This window comes from Halyomorpha halys, unplaced genomic scaffold, assembly GCF_000696795.3.
Source record: "Halyomorpha halys isolate HHAL.00 unplaced genomic scaffold, Hhal_1.1 Scaffold7.1, whole genome shotgun sequence".
NCBI classification, from domain to species: Eukaryota; Metazoa; Arthropoda; class Insecta; order Hemiptera; family Pentatomidae; genus Halyomorpha; species Halyomorpha halys.
In genome coordinates, this window is record NW_027110368.1 from 1,464,160 (window position 1) to 1,482,104 (window position 17,945).

Sequence of the window (17,945 nt, forward strand, 5' to 3'; positions counted from 1 at the left end):
GCCACGCGCTTTACCCCGTGGCCACCGCGCTCCCAAGGATAAATGGTAAAAGAATAAATAGTATACAATTATAAAATCTGTTCGTGTATGTAATTTAGCAAGAAAGGTTTCAGGCGTAAATTTTACCAGAATATCTTAATGGGCATACTTATTTAAATTTTTTCAGGGTAGTATTCCAGTTCCAGGAAGTCATTTTCAAATTTGTAGATGGAAAGAATTAACCATCACGATTAGTCATGATAATAATATATACTCTACTATTCACTCAGTCATTCTTGGCCGAAATATTCTTTTTTTTTTAGATAGCTTAAAACAAAATAACAGCAACCAGTAAAAACTCATAATAAGCGTCTGTTAGATTGGGTCTACGGCTCACAAATATTGTTTGATAAGAAAACCAATTCACCAAAACGGCATATTTGTTTATACGTATTTGAGTGTAAGAAACGAGTACCACACTCATCAGCAAGATTCGATAGATTTATCTTTTCAGAAATTCCGGAAATTTTTTTAACATTATTCTAAAGTCAAAAACGCATTTTCAGACTTTATTTCTTCACAAAACCCTGAATTTTTCAGTTCTGATATTGGAACGTTGATAATATGTTAAAGGAAATGTATAACCAACTAGGGTGAGAATATTGAATAGAAATATTTTAATTTCATAAAGTTGATTTACTAAATAACCTTTCCTGTGAAAACTGACATTTTAAATTAAACGACCCGTTAACAATATATATGAAAAAAAAAATTATAAAACCATACCAATTACAAAATAATATAATAATCAATAAATGCGTTTTTGTTAGGGATTAAATTTTCTTCAATGTTTAAAATAAAACATTTAAAGCTATAACCAACCGTTTTCGAAATACTAACCAAAACCGAAGAACAAGGTTCCCTCACTCCCATTTTCAGCTCTACGTTAATATTCCAGCACAAAAAAAAACAACACTAAAGTCAAATATTACCGTCTCAACATTTTCTTGTACATCTTCATTTACTTGTATAGTATTTTATTGAAATACTACTTTCTATTCTACAAACTCTTAACCATCCTTCTTGTATTTTTTTTTTAATCTTATAAGCTCAACTACGTATAAGACAAAATGATAAGAAAAAATCCTCAAGTAACAATGATGATTGCTATTGGCAATCATTAAATAATTCTTGGTTTTGTCTGGATATAATTGAATCCATTTAGAAATGTTTATTGTGTCACTTAAATTTGTTTTTTTTATACCTTCAAGGTTACATTTATATATGACTTGATAATTTGTATGAATTAGGTATTAGGTAAATATTTTTATTATTTCTCACTTAAGATGTTCGCTTTAGAATTCTTTAGAACCCATTAAAGTAATTTTAGCTTCCTCACCTGAGAACATGTAAGAAAAAAAAATTATGTCTCACAGAAGAAAATTGCTATCCACATTTTACAAATTAAATATTAAGGAACAAATTTGTGTTCGGGCGTAATTGATTGAATCAACCCAAATTTTCTGACATATTCAGAATTCGTTCACTACTTTCGTTTTCCTACGCGTAAAATTTTTTTTCTCGGCACTCCATGTTTAAAAAAAGGCTCTCCGATTTGGCCCAAAATTAGACAGAAGTTGAGCTGAGAATTGGATAGTATTATTTTCATCAAATTCTATTTGTTACTTTGTATTTTTTCTTGACACGCCTGTTTCATACACGGCTCGTCCCCATGACGCCATTCTGACAAATCTAATTTAATATAAAAACACAATGCTTAAAACTTGAAATATAAGTAATTGAGGAAAGGAAAGGAAAAACCTTTTTTGGGTTGCTAATCAAAAAGCATACTTATTTTAGTCTAATAGGACAATATTTTTAATCTTACAATAAATAAGCTTATACAAGTATACAATAATGATTATAAAAATTTGTAATATAACAGAAGACCAGGACTTTTTTAATAAGATTTAACATATCTATTTTTGTGAAGAAAAAATAAAATTCTGTATTGAAAACTTGTTAAGTTTATTTCAAAATTTAGATTTTTCCTGATCAAATATATGTTACAAGTCAAAATTTTAAATAAATATTAACCTTATTTAATTTAGTTGCTCCAATAATAATAATTTTCTAAAAGTTGATATATTGGCTTTTGTAAAACAATCTTCGATTATCCGGTATAAAAAATGAGGAAGTTACATTGGCCTAGATAAGTTTTAAGGAAAACGTTATAAAATATTCCCCTCTTCCTCGACACTATTAGAAAGCCTCAGTCTAGACTACTGACTTATTTCTGACTCAATAAACCTGGTGAGAACCGTCGCCATTAGAGCGACACAGGATATTACCCTTTTCAAAAAATATCCAATTCCTCAGCCTCATCTTCGAATGCATTACTAATGCAATAAAAGAGGCCATTTTCCCATTGTCTCCTGATATCAACTTCACGCACCCTCGGGGATCAAGAAAAAACTGTGAGGAACTTTAATAGTCTCAGACAAAATATTCTGTAGATGAGATAGGGTTTAGTTGCAATCCGCTGCCTAACGATGTCTTACGTAAATCGAGAATAATTATACGTCGTTCTGTTGATTTTCTCAAATTAATCATTTCTGTTTGTAAGAGTCGCTTTTATTTTTTTTTTCTTATCTGAGCGCTCAGCTAAAATATTTTCTCAAGGTCAAATTATATTGGAAGTAACCTTCTATTCTGTACAATGTCATATCCAGTCCATTTGTGGCCCAACCTCCACCGAAAAAAAAAGTAATTTATGACATAAAAACCATAACAGTCTGATCTAATAGAAATATGTTGCGATTTTGTCATTATAGTTATTTAAATTTTAAAATATATTTCTTTCGTAAAATCCTCAATGCTCCTTATTTTGTTACAAATAAAACCATCCATAAAGACCTAAATGTTCCTTATGTAACTGATCTAACCCGAATCCGATATCATTCCTTCTATTATAAACTCTCTAACCACTCAAACCCACTAGTTTCTGACCTTGCTTCCTTTTCCATTCCTGGCAATCCTTCGAGGCGCCTGAAAAGAAGATGGCCTCGTGACCTTATATTGTAAAATGTTTTTAGAGTTCTACTACTGGGTAGTTTCTCTACATGCTGTATCATATCATTATGTCATTATGATCAAATTTACTTGTTGTATTTTTTTTACAGTTGTAAATATCAATAAATAAATAAATTTCGAAAAGATTTCTGCTAAATAACCTTATGTAGTATTAAAAATACCCTTACAGTAAGGGCTCATAATTAGACATAAGTACTCATAAGCTCTGATTCTGTTTTAAAAATATCAAAATTGTGAAACGAGGGTAAGTGTTCTTATGTTATTACTAGAAAATTACTGTTTCTATTTAATTTTATTAGAACTTTGCAAGGAACTTTCTATTGAAGTACCTTTTCATATTATTATGATTAAGAACAATATTTTTCATTAATTTTTTCATACAAAAAAGATGAAAAAAATGTACAACCTAATTAACAACTAAATTTATCAAAACTTAGCGTAATAATAGATTTTAGGTTTGTTATAATTTCATTTTTTTAACCAATTCATAATCTCTTGATTGCATACAGAGTGAACTAAATGTTGACATAAATAAAATAGTGACCAACAAAGCAGTCTTTTATTTGAACACATGTTTTTCATTTCTCATCCCTTTTCTCTTTTTTTCAGTGCTTATGTTATATGATATATTCCAGAACTATTTCAACCATTTAAATTCCAGAATAGAAACTTTGCTTTTGATTCTTTAACCTAAACCTAAAATTCCTACCTCAAATGGTTACACGAAACTGATACACTGCCTATTGCCTTAGGATTTTAACAAAATACGAAGACAGTTGATATTAACTACAAGTGTGTACCCTTCAAAACTAATAATTTGAATTGTCGGTTATCAGTAATTGTGATAATAATTGCTTCTGGTAACTGATAAAATCATTCATTTGGAAACATTAAAAATCGCTTTGTGAAATTGTAATCGATGCATTGACGTACAAACAAATACTTACTGAACAACAATTCAGATATCCTACCCCACACCCGACCATTAACTTAGCAGTCCTTGATAACATTTCGTCAATTATAATTTAAACAATTTATTCGCGTTAAAGCAGTATTCTAAATGTTTTTTTTTTGTTACCGAGTTACATTTTTTTATAATTTATAAATTCGGTTGCAAATTGACAATAAGATAAATGCGGACAATTTTAACTGCTCTTCTTTTCCAATAATTAAGAAAATTGACAAAGAAATGTAAAAAAAAGACTTTATTTTAATTTCCGGAGGGATCTTCCCGGTTCATTTGGGTGGTCGAGAATTACTTTATCTTTTCTTTAAAGAGATATTCCAGTTTATGTTTTGCTTTAGGAATAACATCGTGTCTGAGTGATAAATCCGAGTGTTGACAGGGAGTACCAATTCCTTTCTTTATTATATTAATTACTCAACTATTTTTGTTTATTATTGTAATTAAATTATTTTGTTTTTGTAATTTTCATTATCGTTTATCCTGACATAATTTTTTTTTGTCACAAATGGTGACTTCTTCACACCGTAAGCCGTGTTTAGGGGCCTATCCCATTTGAACAAGAGTTTGGTGAAAAAAAAGTCAGTTATTTCATACCAATTTGTTTTAATTTTAATGGAAACTACTTATAATTATTAATTAAAATTGATGAATCTGTCAAGTATATTTTGAGGGGATAAAAATAGTGACTGTTTTAAAATGTTAAAAAAAAATTTCATTCGAAGCTTTGAAACTACCTGTAACACTTGAAAACCTAATAGACCATCATTAAAACCGGAGAAAGTTTTCTAAAACATTCCTAAAAGAACCATTTACATTTAATAGTTAGTCAAAGTACAATTTTTTAAAAAGCATTTTATAAAAAATGTTGGCTCAGAGGTTTCTCAGAGTAAGATGGGTTTTGTTCAAGTTTCAGAAACGTTTAGCCAGGGTGTACTTCAAGGATCTGTCCTTAGCCTCTTACTCTTTAATATAATAATAGTGACTTAGTGACTCGAAGAAATACCCGGGGTATCTGCTCAACTGTTTGAAGATGATCTTCTAATATATGCGACCAATAGCAGCATAAGTGCACTATAAGCAATTATAAATGAGGCGATGATGCTACTTCAAATGAAATGGAAGTGAATACCCAAAAAACTGAGTTTCTACTGTTCACATTGTCAAAAAAAACTGCACGAGTTGGAAGCCATCTATAATAATTTCCCCTTGCCAAGAACCTATAGAGGCAAATACCTGGGTGTAAATTTAGATAGTAAAATTAATTCGAACAAGAAAATTGAAGAGATGATGGAAAAGGGAGAAAAAAAGGCTTAAGCTCCTACAACGTCTTAGAGGAAAGACGTGGGTAGTCACTCAGGATGTGATGGTTCTCCCATATGAAACTTAAGTTCGTCCAACCTTAGAATACGGTTCTGAGGTCATTTGTACTGCTGCTGATATATCCCTAAAGTGACTACACTGCCAGCAGGATAAAGCATTGTGACTAAGCGCGGTGTACCGCTCAACTCCAGTTGCAGGTATTGAGTTGCAGACCAAAATAGAATCACTTTCTAAACGACATGAGCGAGCTACAACGTGCCTATTCGAGCGAAGGCCCCGGGTTTTGGAATAACTACAAAATACCGACTCAGGGGCACACGAGACACAGAAATCCATCATGTTGAAAGGCAAGACTTTACTCGAAGAAAGAGGGTTTGACTGCGAAGAGAGGTAACCATTTATACAGGCACATTTTCCATTCCACTATCACAAAAGCAAGTCAACTTCTCCGGCAGGTAAATAAGAAAACAACTCCTGGCTCTGAGTTAAAAGCAATAGCCCTTTAAAACAATATCTCAAAAGTGCCCTCCTCAGAATTGGCTCAAGGGCCACGGCTGAATCGACCGTTAGAAATGCTGAAGCAGTGGTTTACTCAAGGGATTTCAAATTCAGTACTGTAGCATCTGCACGTTTCATGGTTCCTGAGATATAGATTTCCCACAATAAATTCAATAACTTCTGTTTTTTCAATACTATTTTTTATGAAATGTTGCTATTAAAAAAAATTGTATCTCAGACAATTACAGAGACAATAGAGCCTCTGTTAGGGCTCATATTTTAGTAAATTTACTCTACTTTAAGAGATTTATAGTATTGTACGTAGTATTAACGATAAGGAACTCCAAATGAAAATTTTCTTTTAATATTTGACTAGTAATTATACACAGTTTTCATTAAAGTAATAAAAAATTGGGGTTCAATGTCTGACTTTTTGGGCTCTTTCTCAATTTCAGAATTTCTCATGGATTTATAATAAACCCTAATACTGCACTTTAAATACTTAATACTGCATACTAAATATTTGTTTTACAGACGATATCCCTTTAAACTCATAATATCCAAAAATAATAATGAAAAGGAGTTGGTTAAATAAATTATTTTAAACCTATAGTTAGGAGTAGGTGCCGCTGGGTTCTAAACTTGCTCTTGCCTGACCAATCAATTATATCTACCATCTGTTTATTGTAGCATAAATACGACTACAATTTAAAAATATGAAATAACTAATGCAATTAACATGAATATATTTTTTAACCTTGTTAATTTTTTTTGTTTTATTTAAAAATTCAGTTGAACAGTCAAGTATTGTTAGTTCCCATGCACTCAGGAACTAACTAATTATATTTTAATTATTTTGTTTCATATCGTGATTGAAATAATTTTCTTATGTGAAGAATAATCCTAATTAGATTGTTATTCGATTTTTTTCAGGTTACTACCTTGTTTGTTTTTATACATGTCTGAAAAATCTTAATTTGATATGATATATTTAGGAGATAATTATTTTTGCTTAATTCCGGCGGTAGTGCTTCCTCTGTTCTTATCTCTGAAAGGAGTGTAGGTGTTCATGGGAAAGAAACAAAAATATGATCTGACGTCCATCCCTAAGTGGAAATCATGATTGATCATTTTATGAAGTTTAATTATTAAAATCACTTTAGAGCATTGCGCTTTTATTGACCTTCAGCAGATAAGCTTTCATTAAGCATTTAGAAGTACGTTCAGCTTACGTCCGTGTAATGGTGGACCCCGAAAAAATAAATACAAGAAACCAAGGTCGGAAATTATTAGCAACTCTAAATTATGAACCATGCTGTTTTTTTTTTTCTTTGTTTTTTTTGTATTTTTTATCAATTAGCTAAACATTAAAATTTCGTTGATTTAATTAGGTTTAATTTTTGTGAGTTTATGTGTTGGTAATTATTTGTATACTTTTCTCATTTGGAGGAACACATACTATCAGGTTTAGTATCAAACCTAAATAGATCAATTAGTTGTTTTTTTTAAATATTTGACTTACTTCATGAGGAATTTTGACTCAATCCTATGAATACCAAGTAAAGATAATTATATAAAAACTAAATATAACAATGTAGATCAAAAATATATTCAAATTTTTATAAAAAATAAATTTAATACCATTTAAAGTTTATACGGCACTCTAAAAGTACATCTATATATAATTTTATATTAAAGTAATTTATTAGAAAAAATAAAATAAAAGAATCAAAGCTTAATGTTTCATCGTTAAACTATAGAAAGTATTTGATTTAATTGTTTTCAATTATTGAAAGCTTAATGCAAGGTAGTTTTTACTATAATTTTCTCATTTTCTTTTCTAACCAGCCTAAATAGGTCTATTATTTTTAAATATATTTGATTTAATTAGAGCAATTCTACTAAATTTTACCAAAAAATTAGTAGCATTAATACCAGGTGAAGCTAATAGATTAAGAAAACAGCAAATGCAAATCTAAAATATTTATAAAAAATATCGACGTAAAACTATTTCTATTTTTCTTTAAATTAATACCAAATATTTCAATGTTATTCTTAGAGTATTTCTGTTTAATTTATTACCGTATACTAAATCAATTTATTAAAATAATATTAAAAAAAAATAGATGAAGTTCATGAGACACCGAGTTTTTCGAACCAGGGTTGATTTAATTTAGTTTAACTTGTAAGGGCTTAATACTAAGTATTTTTAAACATAACTTCTTATTATTTTTTCTATGACACTAAATAAGCCTTATTGTTTTTTTGTTTTTTTTAATATTTGACTTTAACAGCAATTTTAACTCAATTCTAAATTAAGAAACAGCAGATGCAGCTCTAAAATATTTATAAAAAAAGATCTACATAAAACTCTATTTTTTATACTTTATATTAAATTTATTATAATAATATTCCGAAAAAAAATAAATAAATGAGAAGCCAAGGTTGGAGTTGATTAGACGCCCTAAATTATGACCCATAGTTTTTTTCTTGTTGTTTGGTTGAACGATGAACAAGCTTTGATTTAATTTTGTTCAATTTATGAGGGACAATTATAAGCAAACAACTATAAATGCGGCTGAAAATAATTTTAAGCTATTTATAAAAAAGATTTATATCTGCAAGTATAATGTCCAAAATTAATATTCATGGTCAACTGCACAGTAATTCCTGACCTTTTAAAAAAATGTATTAAAATATTTAATACTTTACATGGTGGCGTTAAGTGATATACAAGTGGGGAAAAAAAAAGAAAAAAAAAAGGCAATCATTTACTTTCATTCCTCTTAAAAAGGCGGGAATAATTATTCCTTGACCAGACTTTACAAACTCTTTTAAAATGAAGTATCCGCTCATTCAACAGAGAATTTTTCGCTCTAGGGAGAAATTCAAGAGGGGTATGGTCTATCGCTTTTGGTGAATCGCAGCTACTTCTTGTAAATTTCTTAAAGATTTGCCTAAGTAGGTTGAAAATTATATAAAAATTGCTGGGAAATTTTATATCCCTTATACTGTCAGTCGGAATTACAGTAAACTCAAAGGTTTAAATAAGTTTAAATGAGATGGATTTCTCCGTTTTCCATCTGTGTAAACCTTAAATATAAACGTCCATCTTTGATTTTACCGTCATTTCGACTGACCGTGTTCGGATTCCTTTAAATCAAAATATAAAATAATAAAATACTCTATCAACATCAGAGAAGGCTATTTATATTAGGTATTAAGACGCCATTCTCGAAATATAATCTATTTATTATTTTCTTAAAAGTTAGTTTTTTGTAAATATATTCGGAAACATCCTCAGCCCATATTGTATTTATATCAAGTCACACATGACCCACTTAAAGTATACGCTGTGAAGGACACTGCAATGGCAAGCCCCCATAACGCGTTTCAAGTTCTGGGACAGATTCGGAACCTTGTAAGAACTGACATTAAACTTTTCCTTATGATCCTATCATGGGTCAAGTATCAGCATGTCAGAAAAATTACATTATAATTGTTTTTTGACAGATCTTTAAAAAATCCGTTACAACTTATTATTGAAATCATGACCCAGTTTTTTTCCGCCATGCGTAAGAAAAAACCTCATGAAACAGGTAATTTTATCTCGTTTCACAAAAATCTCTTATGATTCGATTTATTTAAAAAATATATTAGGATAATCCGTAAAATTTGGAACTTTATGTTATAAATAAATTTATTTATTGACATTTACAACTGTTTATAAAATACAACAAGCAAATTTGAAGTAAGTTCATAATGATATGATACAGCATGTAGAGAAACTACCCATTGGTAGAACTCTAAAAACATTTTACAATGTACTTTTCAGACACCTAGGAGGATTATGGCAATGAAGGCAATGAAGGAGAGGCCAGGTTGGAAACGAGTAGGTTTGGGTGATAGGGAATCTCGTACTCGCCAAATCGGCAAAATATGGGACATTGAGGTCCTGATGGATGATTTTATTTGTAACAAAGTAAGGGACATTGAAGATTTTACGAAAGATTTTGGATTGTAAGGATTCGATACGAGAGGAATTCGAAGGTTTAGTGGAGTCCCAAAGCTCAACTCCGTATGTCCAGATGGGCCTTATTATTGTCATGTAGATCAGTCTTTTGTAATGAGTTGGAAGTTTAGACCGTTTGTCTAGCAAGTGCTGTAATAGTCGGAATCTACGTGCAATTTCCTGTCTTTTCAGTCTTGTGTGACAATTCTAGGTTAGTCATTTATCAAGGTATAGACCAAGATAACGAATCTGTTCTACAGGGGTAAGAGCCACATTATTAAAGTATACTGTAGGGCAGTCGGCAAGTTTACGACGAAGAGTAAAGGTGATTTGATGGGATTTATTTTTATCCTCCAATTACGGGACCATTCTTCAAGGGTTGTTATATGGGACTGGAGAGTTTGGGATGCAATCAAAGGGTTATTACTAACTGTGAGCACACATGTTTCATCAGAATACGTGGTAAGGGTAGTGTTAGGAGTTGTTGGGATGTCAGCTGTATAGACAGTGTAGAGGATGGGACCGAGGATACTACCTTGAGGAACACCAGCGGATTAAAATATGGGGAAGAATAGGAAACATTATGGTTATTTTATGAAAATTAAAAATTCTAAAATAGTTTCACTAAAAGTAAAATTCCTCAGTAAATGTATTTCAATAACTTATATCTCATTATTTTGTTGGAAAATTTCAAGGATTATGAAGATTTTAAGAACTGTTGTTCGGTCATCACTTAACTATCAATTGCACTTAACTTATATCATATGAGAAGTTTGTAAAGAAATAATATCAAAAGGAAAAACAATAAAAAATGGAAAATAAAAATATAAGTATTTATGTAGACATCCAAATAGTTTAAAAGTAAATAGTTTCATGAAATATCAAAAACAAAATATAAGTATTGTGTATAAATCTAAAAAAAATAATCACTTTTTCATCAGTTGTTTATTATACGTAACCCAGACTGATCCTATAGAAACTTATTTTCTACGTTTAATTGTCAGTTATAAAATATAATGGTATTATCCCAGATTCTATCGAAATAAAGAATCAATTTGTATCAATATTTATTTTCAGTTTATTGCATAATATATGAAAATATTTTGGTTTATATGTTGTATTTATGAATATCGTTCGAATTTAACATTTTTTATTTTCTGATGTGATTTAGTATATTATGCATATCTCAATGTATTTGAGCAACATTACTGATGTATTTGTACACAATGCTACCATGACATCCATTATAGATTCTCTTGGAATGATTAATGATCAGATTTATTTAAATTTAAAAAAACAGTTTTCCCTCTCCTTAATGTAAAGGCTTTTTACAGCTCTGGAAGACCAAACTGGAGATTTCGCTTCTATTTTCTTAAAATTTAGAATAAAATTCATCATCTGCATATTTTCTCCAAAGTATGAAAAACAATAATTTATAATATTTAATGTGTGCCTATGGGCTTCATTTTCTATATTTTTTTCAATTAATTAATTTCATCAATTTATGTTTCTTTCAAAAGTTAAGATTTGTAGTTAACTAATTATTGCATTATAGTTACAGTACGTTGAACTTATTCATTAACTAGTTAAACTTTAAAACTCTACATAAATCATTAATAAACAACTTTTTAATACTGAATATTGTCTATACTTTTGTATTTGAATTGAACCTAAATGGTTGACTTGTCAACCAATTTCGACTGAAAGCACTTGTCGAATCCCACTGATAGACATCCTCAAAGTCAGACCGGGCTCCCCACTTTGAGTCACCTTTACTGATACAACACTAAGTATTCAGTATGTGCATCGTAGCAGCATGAAATATTAATTATTTTTTCGATATCTATGAATCATGGAATTAACCATGACCCCATGTATTGCTGTCTCAGATGGCGTATGTATATATTATTCTGCCAATTGATTGGATTCGCTCTCACATGTTTTAAATTCATAACCTACATCTAGAATAAAGGTATAACTAAAAAATTTAAACAACCAGAAATTTTAATTGTTGCACTCAGCCATTTCAAAAGCAGTGCTCAAATATTAGACCATGCTAACGGACGTAATAGACATGTAAAGAGAAAAACTCTTAGGTATTACTTAAATTTGTTCACCCAATACCAAATTTTTAAATTAAATTAATTGATAATATGAAAATTTAGTGGTTTAAAGAGTCAATTATATTTAAAAGTACTGATAATTAATTATAATTTATTTTATTTGTAATCAGTGTAAAATTTTAAAACTTTTCATTGCGCAATACATTATTTGTAGAAAACTGAAGTGAATAATGGGCAAATTGTTCGGCTTTAGTGCAGAATCTCAAAAGAAAAAAAAAAGAAAGTTATTTCACTGCAATTTTTCTATTACTTTAAGGTAAACTATATACAGTTAAGATTCCAAATTGATGAATTTCCCAACTATAGATGGAGGGAATAAAAAATGGTGGCTGTTCTAAAAGTTACGAAAAACTCTTTTGTGTTGTAGGCTATTTTAAATGTATGGAACTCCAAATGAAAAATTAATTTTTTGTAACGGTTTTGAACATTTTAACTGTTTATTGTAATGTATCTCCCAAAACACAACTTCGTTGTAAAAATGTTCCCGGCCAACGCAACAAAGTTGTCAGCTACAAAAGAAGTGAGGTGTTGAGCCGCCAGGTAATGCCTAACATCTTGCTTTCGCTGTGGAGGAGCGCGTTGTCAAATTCCCGGTCGCAGTCAGATACGATTTCATCCGGAACTCCTTATGTAGCGCACCATTGGAGACATCCCTCAGATACCGCTCCAGGTGTCTTCGCCTCGATCGGGTAGGCCATAGCGATTTTACTAACCGCCGTCAGCCACGACTGTTTCTCTTTCGAGTAGATGTCCACTTGGATTGATTGAAACGGCTGGAGTGTGGTGGGCGTAACTACTTGCTCGGCTACGGGAGGTCGTCGATCATACTTTGCCTGTTGACAGACTACGCATTTCGCGATGCACTCGCTCATCGTACGGTTCATAGCTTTCCAGAAGTATAATACTTTTATGGCGCGCGATGTTTCCTCTACACCCATGTGGTTGGTTTTGCCTACGTGATGGTCGGTGACGAGTTTTTGTTGCGTCTTTGGTTCAGTGATTGTTTCGATCTGCCGCAGAAATTTGGTTAAACGTAACCCACCCATACTCGCCCTTGTCACATATTATCTTCAGTTTGTCCGCTATAACTTTGTTCTCTACACAAACATGGCAATTGCGACCGGTTCTATCAAATTCCGTAAATAAACGTTCTAGTTCGGTTTCGTCTATTGTAACGGGGGTGTGAACTAGTTTAGCTGATAACCCTTCGTACATGCTCGACCTTGTCTCGTTTCTTATTGGTTATTATTTCTTCTATTTTCGGAAGTTCCTGGGATCTGTCTGTTGGTGTCATGTTCCCCTCCGATTCCTTCTGGACTAATGGAATTTCGGGTCCACTTTCCGCCCATTCTCGTAGGTACCTTAGTGTGAACGGCTCGGCAGGAGCTTCCTCGTACTCGATTGCATTTATTACTAGATCTCGCGATAGCCAGTCGGCCACTACATTCTCAAAGCCCTTTTTGTGCACTGTATGGAAATTATAGACCGCGAGCCTTTCTTTCCACCTCAATTCCCTGGCTGACGATTCTTTAAGCGTACTGAGATGTGGAAGCGGCTTATGGTCAGTTACCAGTTCGAACTTCCTGCTTTAAACGTATGGCTGAAAATGTTCACCTGCCCATAACACTACCAAAGTTCGCGTTCAATCGCCCTGTAGCGTTGTTCTGCCGGATTTAATTTCCTTCCTGCACATGCAATGGATTTCTCCCTCCCGTCAAAATATTGGGATAAAACCGCACCAATAGACTACTCGCTTGCATCTTTGGTGACTTTAAATGGTCTCTGAAAATCAGGAAAGGCCAGTAACGGTCGGGTTGTTAAACCTGCGGCATTCCCCGATACTAGCGATCTGTTCATGACCTGTTCAGGAAAATTTCGCTGAGTGGATGTGTGTTCTTCGCTATACCCGAAATGAACTTGCAATAATAATTAATCATACCCAGGAATCTCCTCACTCCGCGGGCATTCCTTGGCAACTTATTCCGGGCAGCCTTGGATTTCCTTTACCCGCTTCAGGTCCGGATGTACCCCTTTTTGCGACACTACATGACCTAAGAAACGAATTTCGTTAAGTGCGAATTTAGATTTTTCACGGGATAGCTTAAGACCGAATTCTCAAACCCTATCAAAAACCTGTGCCGAATGTTCCGTATGTTCCTGCTCATTCTTACTGAAGACGATCAGGTCGTCCATGTATACCTGCGAAAAATCTTCACCTATCCCCCTCTTTAGCTCTTTCATGAAACGTTGGAAAGTTAACGGAGCTCCGTTCGGCACGCAAGGCATACACCACGAACTCGAAATGCCCCCTTCCTAGGAAAATGCCGTCATAGGTATATCTGATTCGCCCATTTTGACTTGGTGATAACAGCTTTTAAGGTCTAGGGTACTAAAAGTAGTTGCCCCCGATAGACGGTCCTATATGTCCTCGACTCGGAGTGGATATCGTTCGTCGCTTCATTTAACTTCCTATAGTCTACGAACACTCGTTAGTGTTTCGCGGCGTTGTTCCGTTCGCCCTGTTTCTTCTCTACCACCCATAAAGGACTATTAAATGGAAAATTACTATTTCGTATTATACCCTGTCTAAGTAGTTCGTCTAACAGTTTCCTGATAACCAACCTCATGGCCTTGGGGTACCACCTTCTTTCATATATATATTGGTGTTTCCGATTTTAAATTAATCCGGTGTTCGGTCCGTCCTGTGGTGGGCAAAAATTCGCTTTCTCGGTAAAAGAGGTCATTGTTTTTCTCGAACAAGTGTCTCAGCACTTTGTTGCACTCTAGTCTTGAGCTTGTTGATAATTTAATCCTAAGACAGAGTTCTTACTATTTATTTATAGTATATACGTAGCTAACTTATACATATCTTATTATATTTACAACTGTAAGAATTACAACATAATTAAATCCAGTAAATTTGATCTAAGATCATAATGGAGTGTTACAGGCATTTAGAGAAATTACCCATTAGTAGCACTCTAATAATATTTCTACATTAGAAGAGAAGGTCTCGAGGCCATCTTATTTTTAGGCGCCTCGGAGGATTGTCAGGAATGGAAGAAGAACCGAGGTTAGAGACTAGTTGGTTTGGGTTGTTATGAAGTTTTTAATAGAAGGATTGATATCTGTTCGGGCTAGGTCGAATGCATCTGAAACATTGAGGTCTTTATGGATGATTTTATTTGTAACAAAGTAAGGATCATTGAGGATTATGGAGTGTGAGATTCGACAGGAATTCGAAGGTTTATTGGAGCCCGAAAAGTCAAATTCCTGTGTTCAGATTGGCCTTATTACAATCATGTAGTCTTTTGTAATGGATTGAAAGTTTAGACCGTTTGTCTAGTAAGTGCTTTATTGTGCTTGATCATTTTTCATGCAGATGTTTTTTTGCATGGTCAGGTGGAACAAAAAAATATCATAGATAATTCATTGATAGATTTCACTCATTAAAGGAATCAAAAACTGGGGTGAAATAACTTTTTTTTCGGGCTCTATTTCTAGTATTCAAATAATGAAGCAAATAAAAGAAATTATGAAAGTAATACAGATAAATACACAATGTTTAACGGCGTTAAGTTAAAATTTTAAATTTATAATTAAATTATGAGGAATGATATTTTGTTATTTAGTATCTTAGTTTCAATCTTATATAAATCTGAATTACAGTAAATCTCAAAGATATTTAGAGCTTTGTTTGAAAATATTAAGAAAACAACTACGGGATCTTTATAGCTTAAGAATAAAAAAATAATCTGAACTATATTTATTACAAATCACATATATTTTACAATTTCTTCTTCGTCCTCCCACTTATAAATGCTATCATCTTGACGGTTATGTAGAAAGTTCTTGATTACATGATCCAGCCTCTGGATGTTATTACCTCGGAGATCCAGTATCTCGAGGTCCAAGTTCTGGATGACGATGTCGAGGATCTCATCGGAGTTGGAAACGATGTCGCAATCTCTCATGTCGACAGCTTTCATGAAGAAGTCTATCTGAAGTGCCTTCAGAATGGACTTCATACCTTCAGTTCCAATCCTTAACAAGAGGAAGGCTTTTATGATTTAATTTACAATGATTTTATCTTAATATTAAAAGCTCAGTTATTTTTAACAGCTTTCCAGGCCTGCTTACCAATGCCGCCTTAAGTTTTAATAAAAGCTACTCTTAATTCAGGTTGGAACCTTCCAGGGTAGGGTTTTTGACAGCAGTGGCGTTGTGCAGTGGGAGCGGGGGTGTGGGACACTTCTAGGGGGCGGCAAAAGTTCATAATCAATAATAATAATATCTTATAAAATTGGAACTATTTCATTTTTTTTCGGCTGAGACTCCCATCGGAGTCCTATACTAACCATGGTGGGGGTCAAAGTTATACATTTTGTGGGACCGCCACTCAATGAAAAAAGTCAACGCCCCAGGCCGGATTCGAACCGGCACCGACAATAGATTGTGTCTTAACCACTGAGCCACGGACGGCCCTTATTTATTTCAGGTCATTTCATGAGTTTTTTATTTGTAATCTGTATGTACAATAAATAATTAATACAATTGTTCTTGCCAAAAGGTGGACAAATTTTCCCAATTTAAAACTCCACCTATCACAAATAAAACAGGAATTAATTGTTCCACTCGAATCAATTTCTGAATTTAGGAGTTGAGAAACTTTGTTGCCATTAATAGTATCGATATTTTATAAGAATTCACTCACGGATTTTTATTGAGGGTGACCCTCTCCAACGGTGAATATTCAGGGTCCATAGTCCTACACATTCCTTTCTTTACAATCAGTTTGGAAATCTTCTCTGCTCCAACTTTCGTAATTCCGTTGTCAGTGAAGTCGATTAAACGCAGGATTTTAGATCTCCACAAATATTGGCAGAGTTTTTTGATCCCGTCATCTTTTAGTCTGAAATTAAAAAATGATTGTGCGAAAATTGAATAAGATCTCATATTAAATCGTTTTTGAAAACAAATTGTCACTTATCAAATAAATATGGTACATGATTTCAATATCATTATTATCAACTCGATTGTTAGCAACACGATTAGTTATGTAAAAGTACCACTTACCAGTTGGGAATACTTGAGTTAATTAATTCAAGAATTTTGGATTGGTCTAATGAATCTATAAAGATAGAACGAAGTTTGTATAGACTATGAATGTGTGATCACTGTAAATTGTTGAAACCATTTTCAATCACACATATGAGAAGTTTTTATCAAAAGTCAGTATATCCACTTTTGGGAAGTTAATATTTAAAATTTATTATTGATGCATTTCATGCAGATAAGTTGAATTGTTATAAAAAATTTTCATTTTTAATTCCTCTTTCACTAAGGAAAATTCTAAATTTGAAATATCCCGAAAAAATGTTCTTTGTAGAGTTTTAATTTTGCAAAAAAAACCTCACTTTTTAGAAGTGAAACATTTGATGGAAAGCTCCTCATATATGGCTAGTATAAATTAATATATCTATATAAGCTACATAAGTTTTGATTAATTTAGAAGTGAACTTCAAATGAAAATCAATACCTCATGAATATTTTTAAAAATCCTAATTTTTGTTTGTTATTTATCTTGTCATTCAAAGAGTTGCATTAATAAAAAAGTAATTGCTGCAAAAATAAATTTATTTATTTTATTATGCAATATATAAATTTCAAATTAAATTTGATTTATTTCCTGACCCATGGAAACTATCTATAATCAAAATGATCCCCAAAGCCCAAAAGCCACCAGAACACCCATCCTCTTACCGCCCCATCTCTCGCGAAAAATCCTCGAAAAACTTATTTTGAAACTCCTATACCCAATCCTATTTTCAATCCGCTGGTATTCCTCAAGGTAGTAACCTCGGTCCCATCCTCTACACCGTCTATACAGCTGACATCCCAACAACTCCTAACACTATCCTTACCACGTATGCTGATGATACATGTGTGCTCA

The 17,945-nt window shown here is 32.4% G+C and overlaps 2 protein-coding genes across 2 annotated transcripts in view; one reads left to right on the forward strand and one right to left on the reverse strand.

Moving 5' to 3' along the window:
* Positions 1-17,945, forward strand: part of LOC106677122 (lipase 3) — an 83,551-nt gene that overhangs the window by 22,818 nt on the left and 42,788 nt on the right. The gene's annotated exons all lie outside the window — the stretch shown is intronic.
* LOC106677113 (uncharacterized) overlaps positions 15,758-17,945 on the reverse strand; it is an 8,278-nt gene continuing 6,090 nt past the window's right edge. The window contains exons 3-4 of the mRNA XM_014414828.2: positions 16,707-16,904; positions 15,758-16,036 (exon numbers count right to left, since the gene is read on the reverse strand). Of these exons, the coding sequence (XP_014270314.1) occupies positions 15,769-16,036; positions 16,707-16,904 (466 nt within the window). The 3' untranslated portion in view covers positions 15,758-15,768. The remainder of the gene's footprint in view (positions 16,037-16,706; positions 16,905-17,945) is intronic.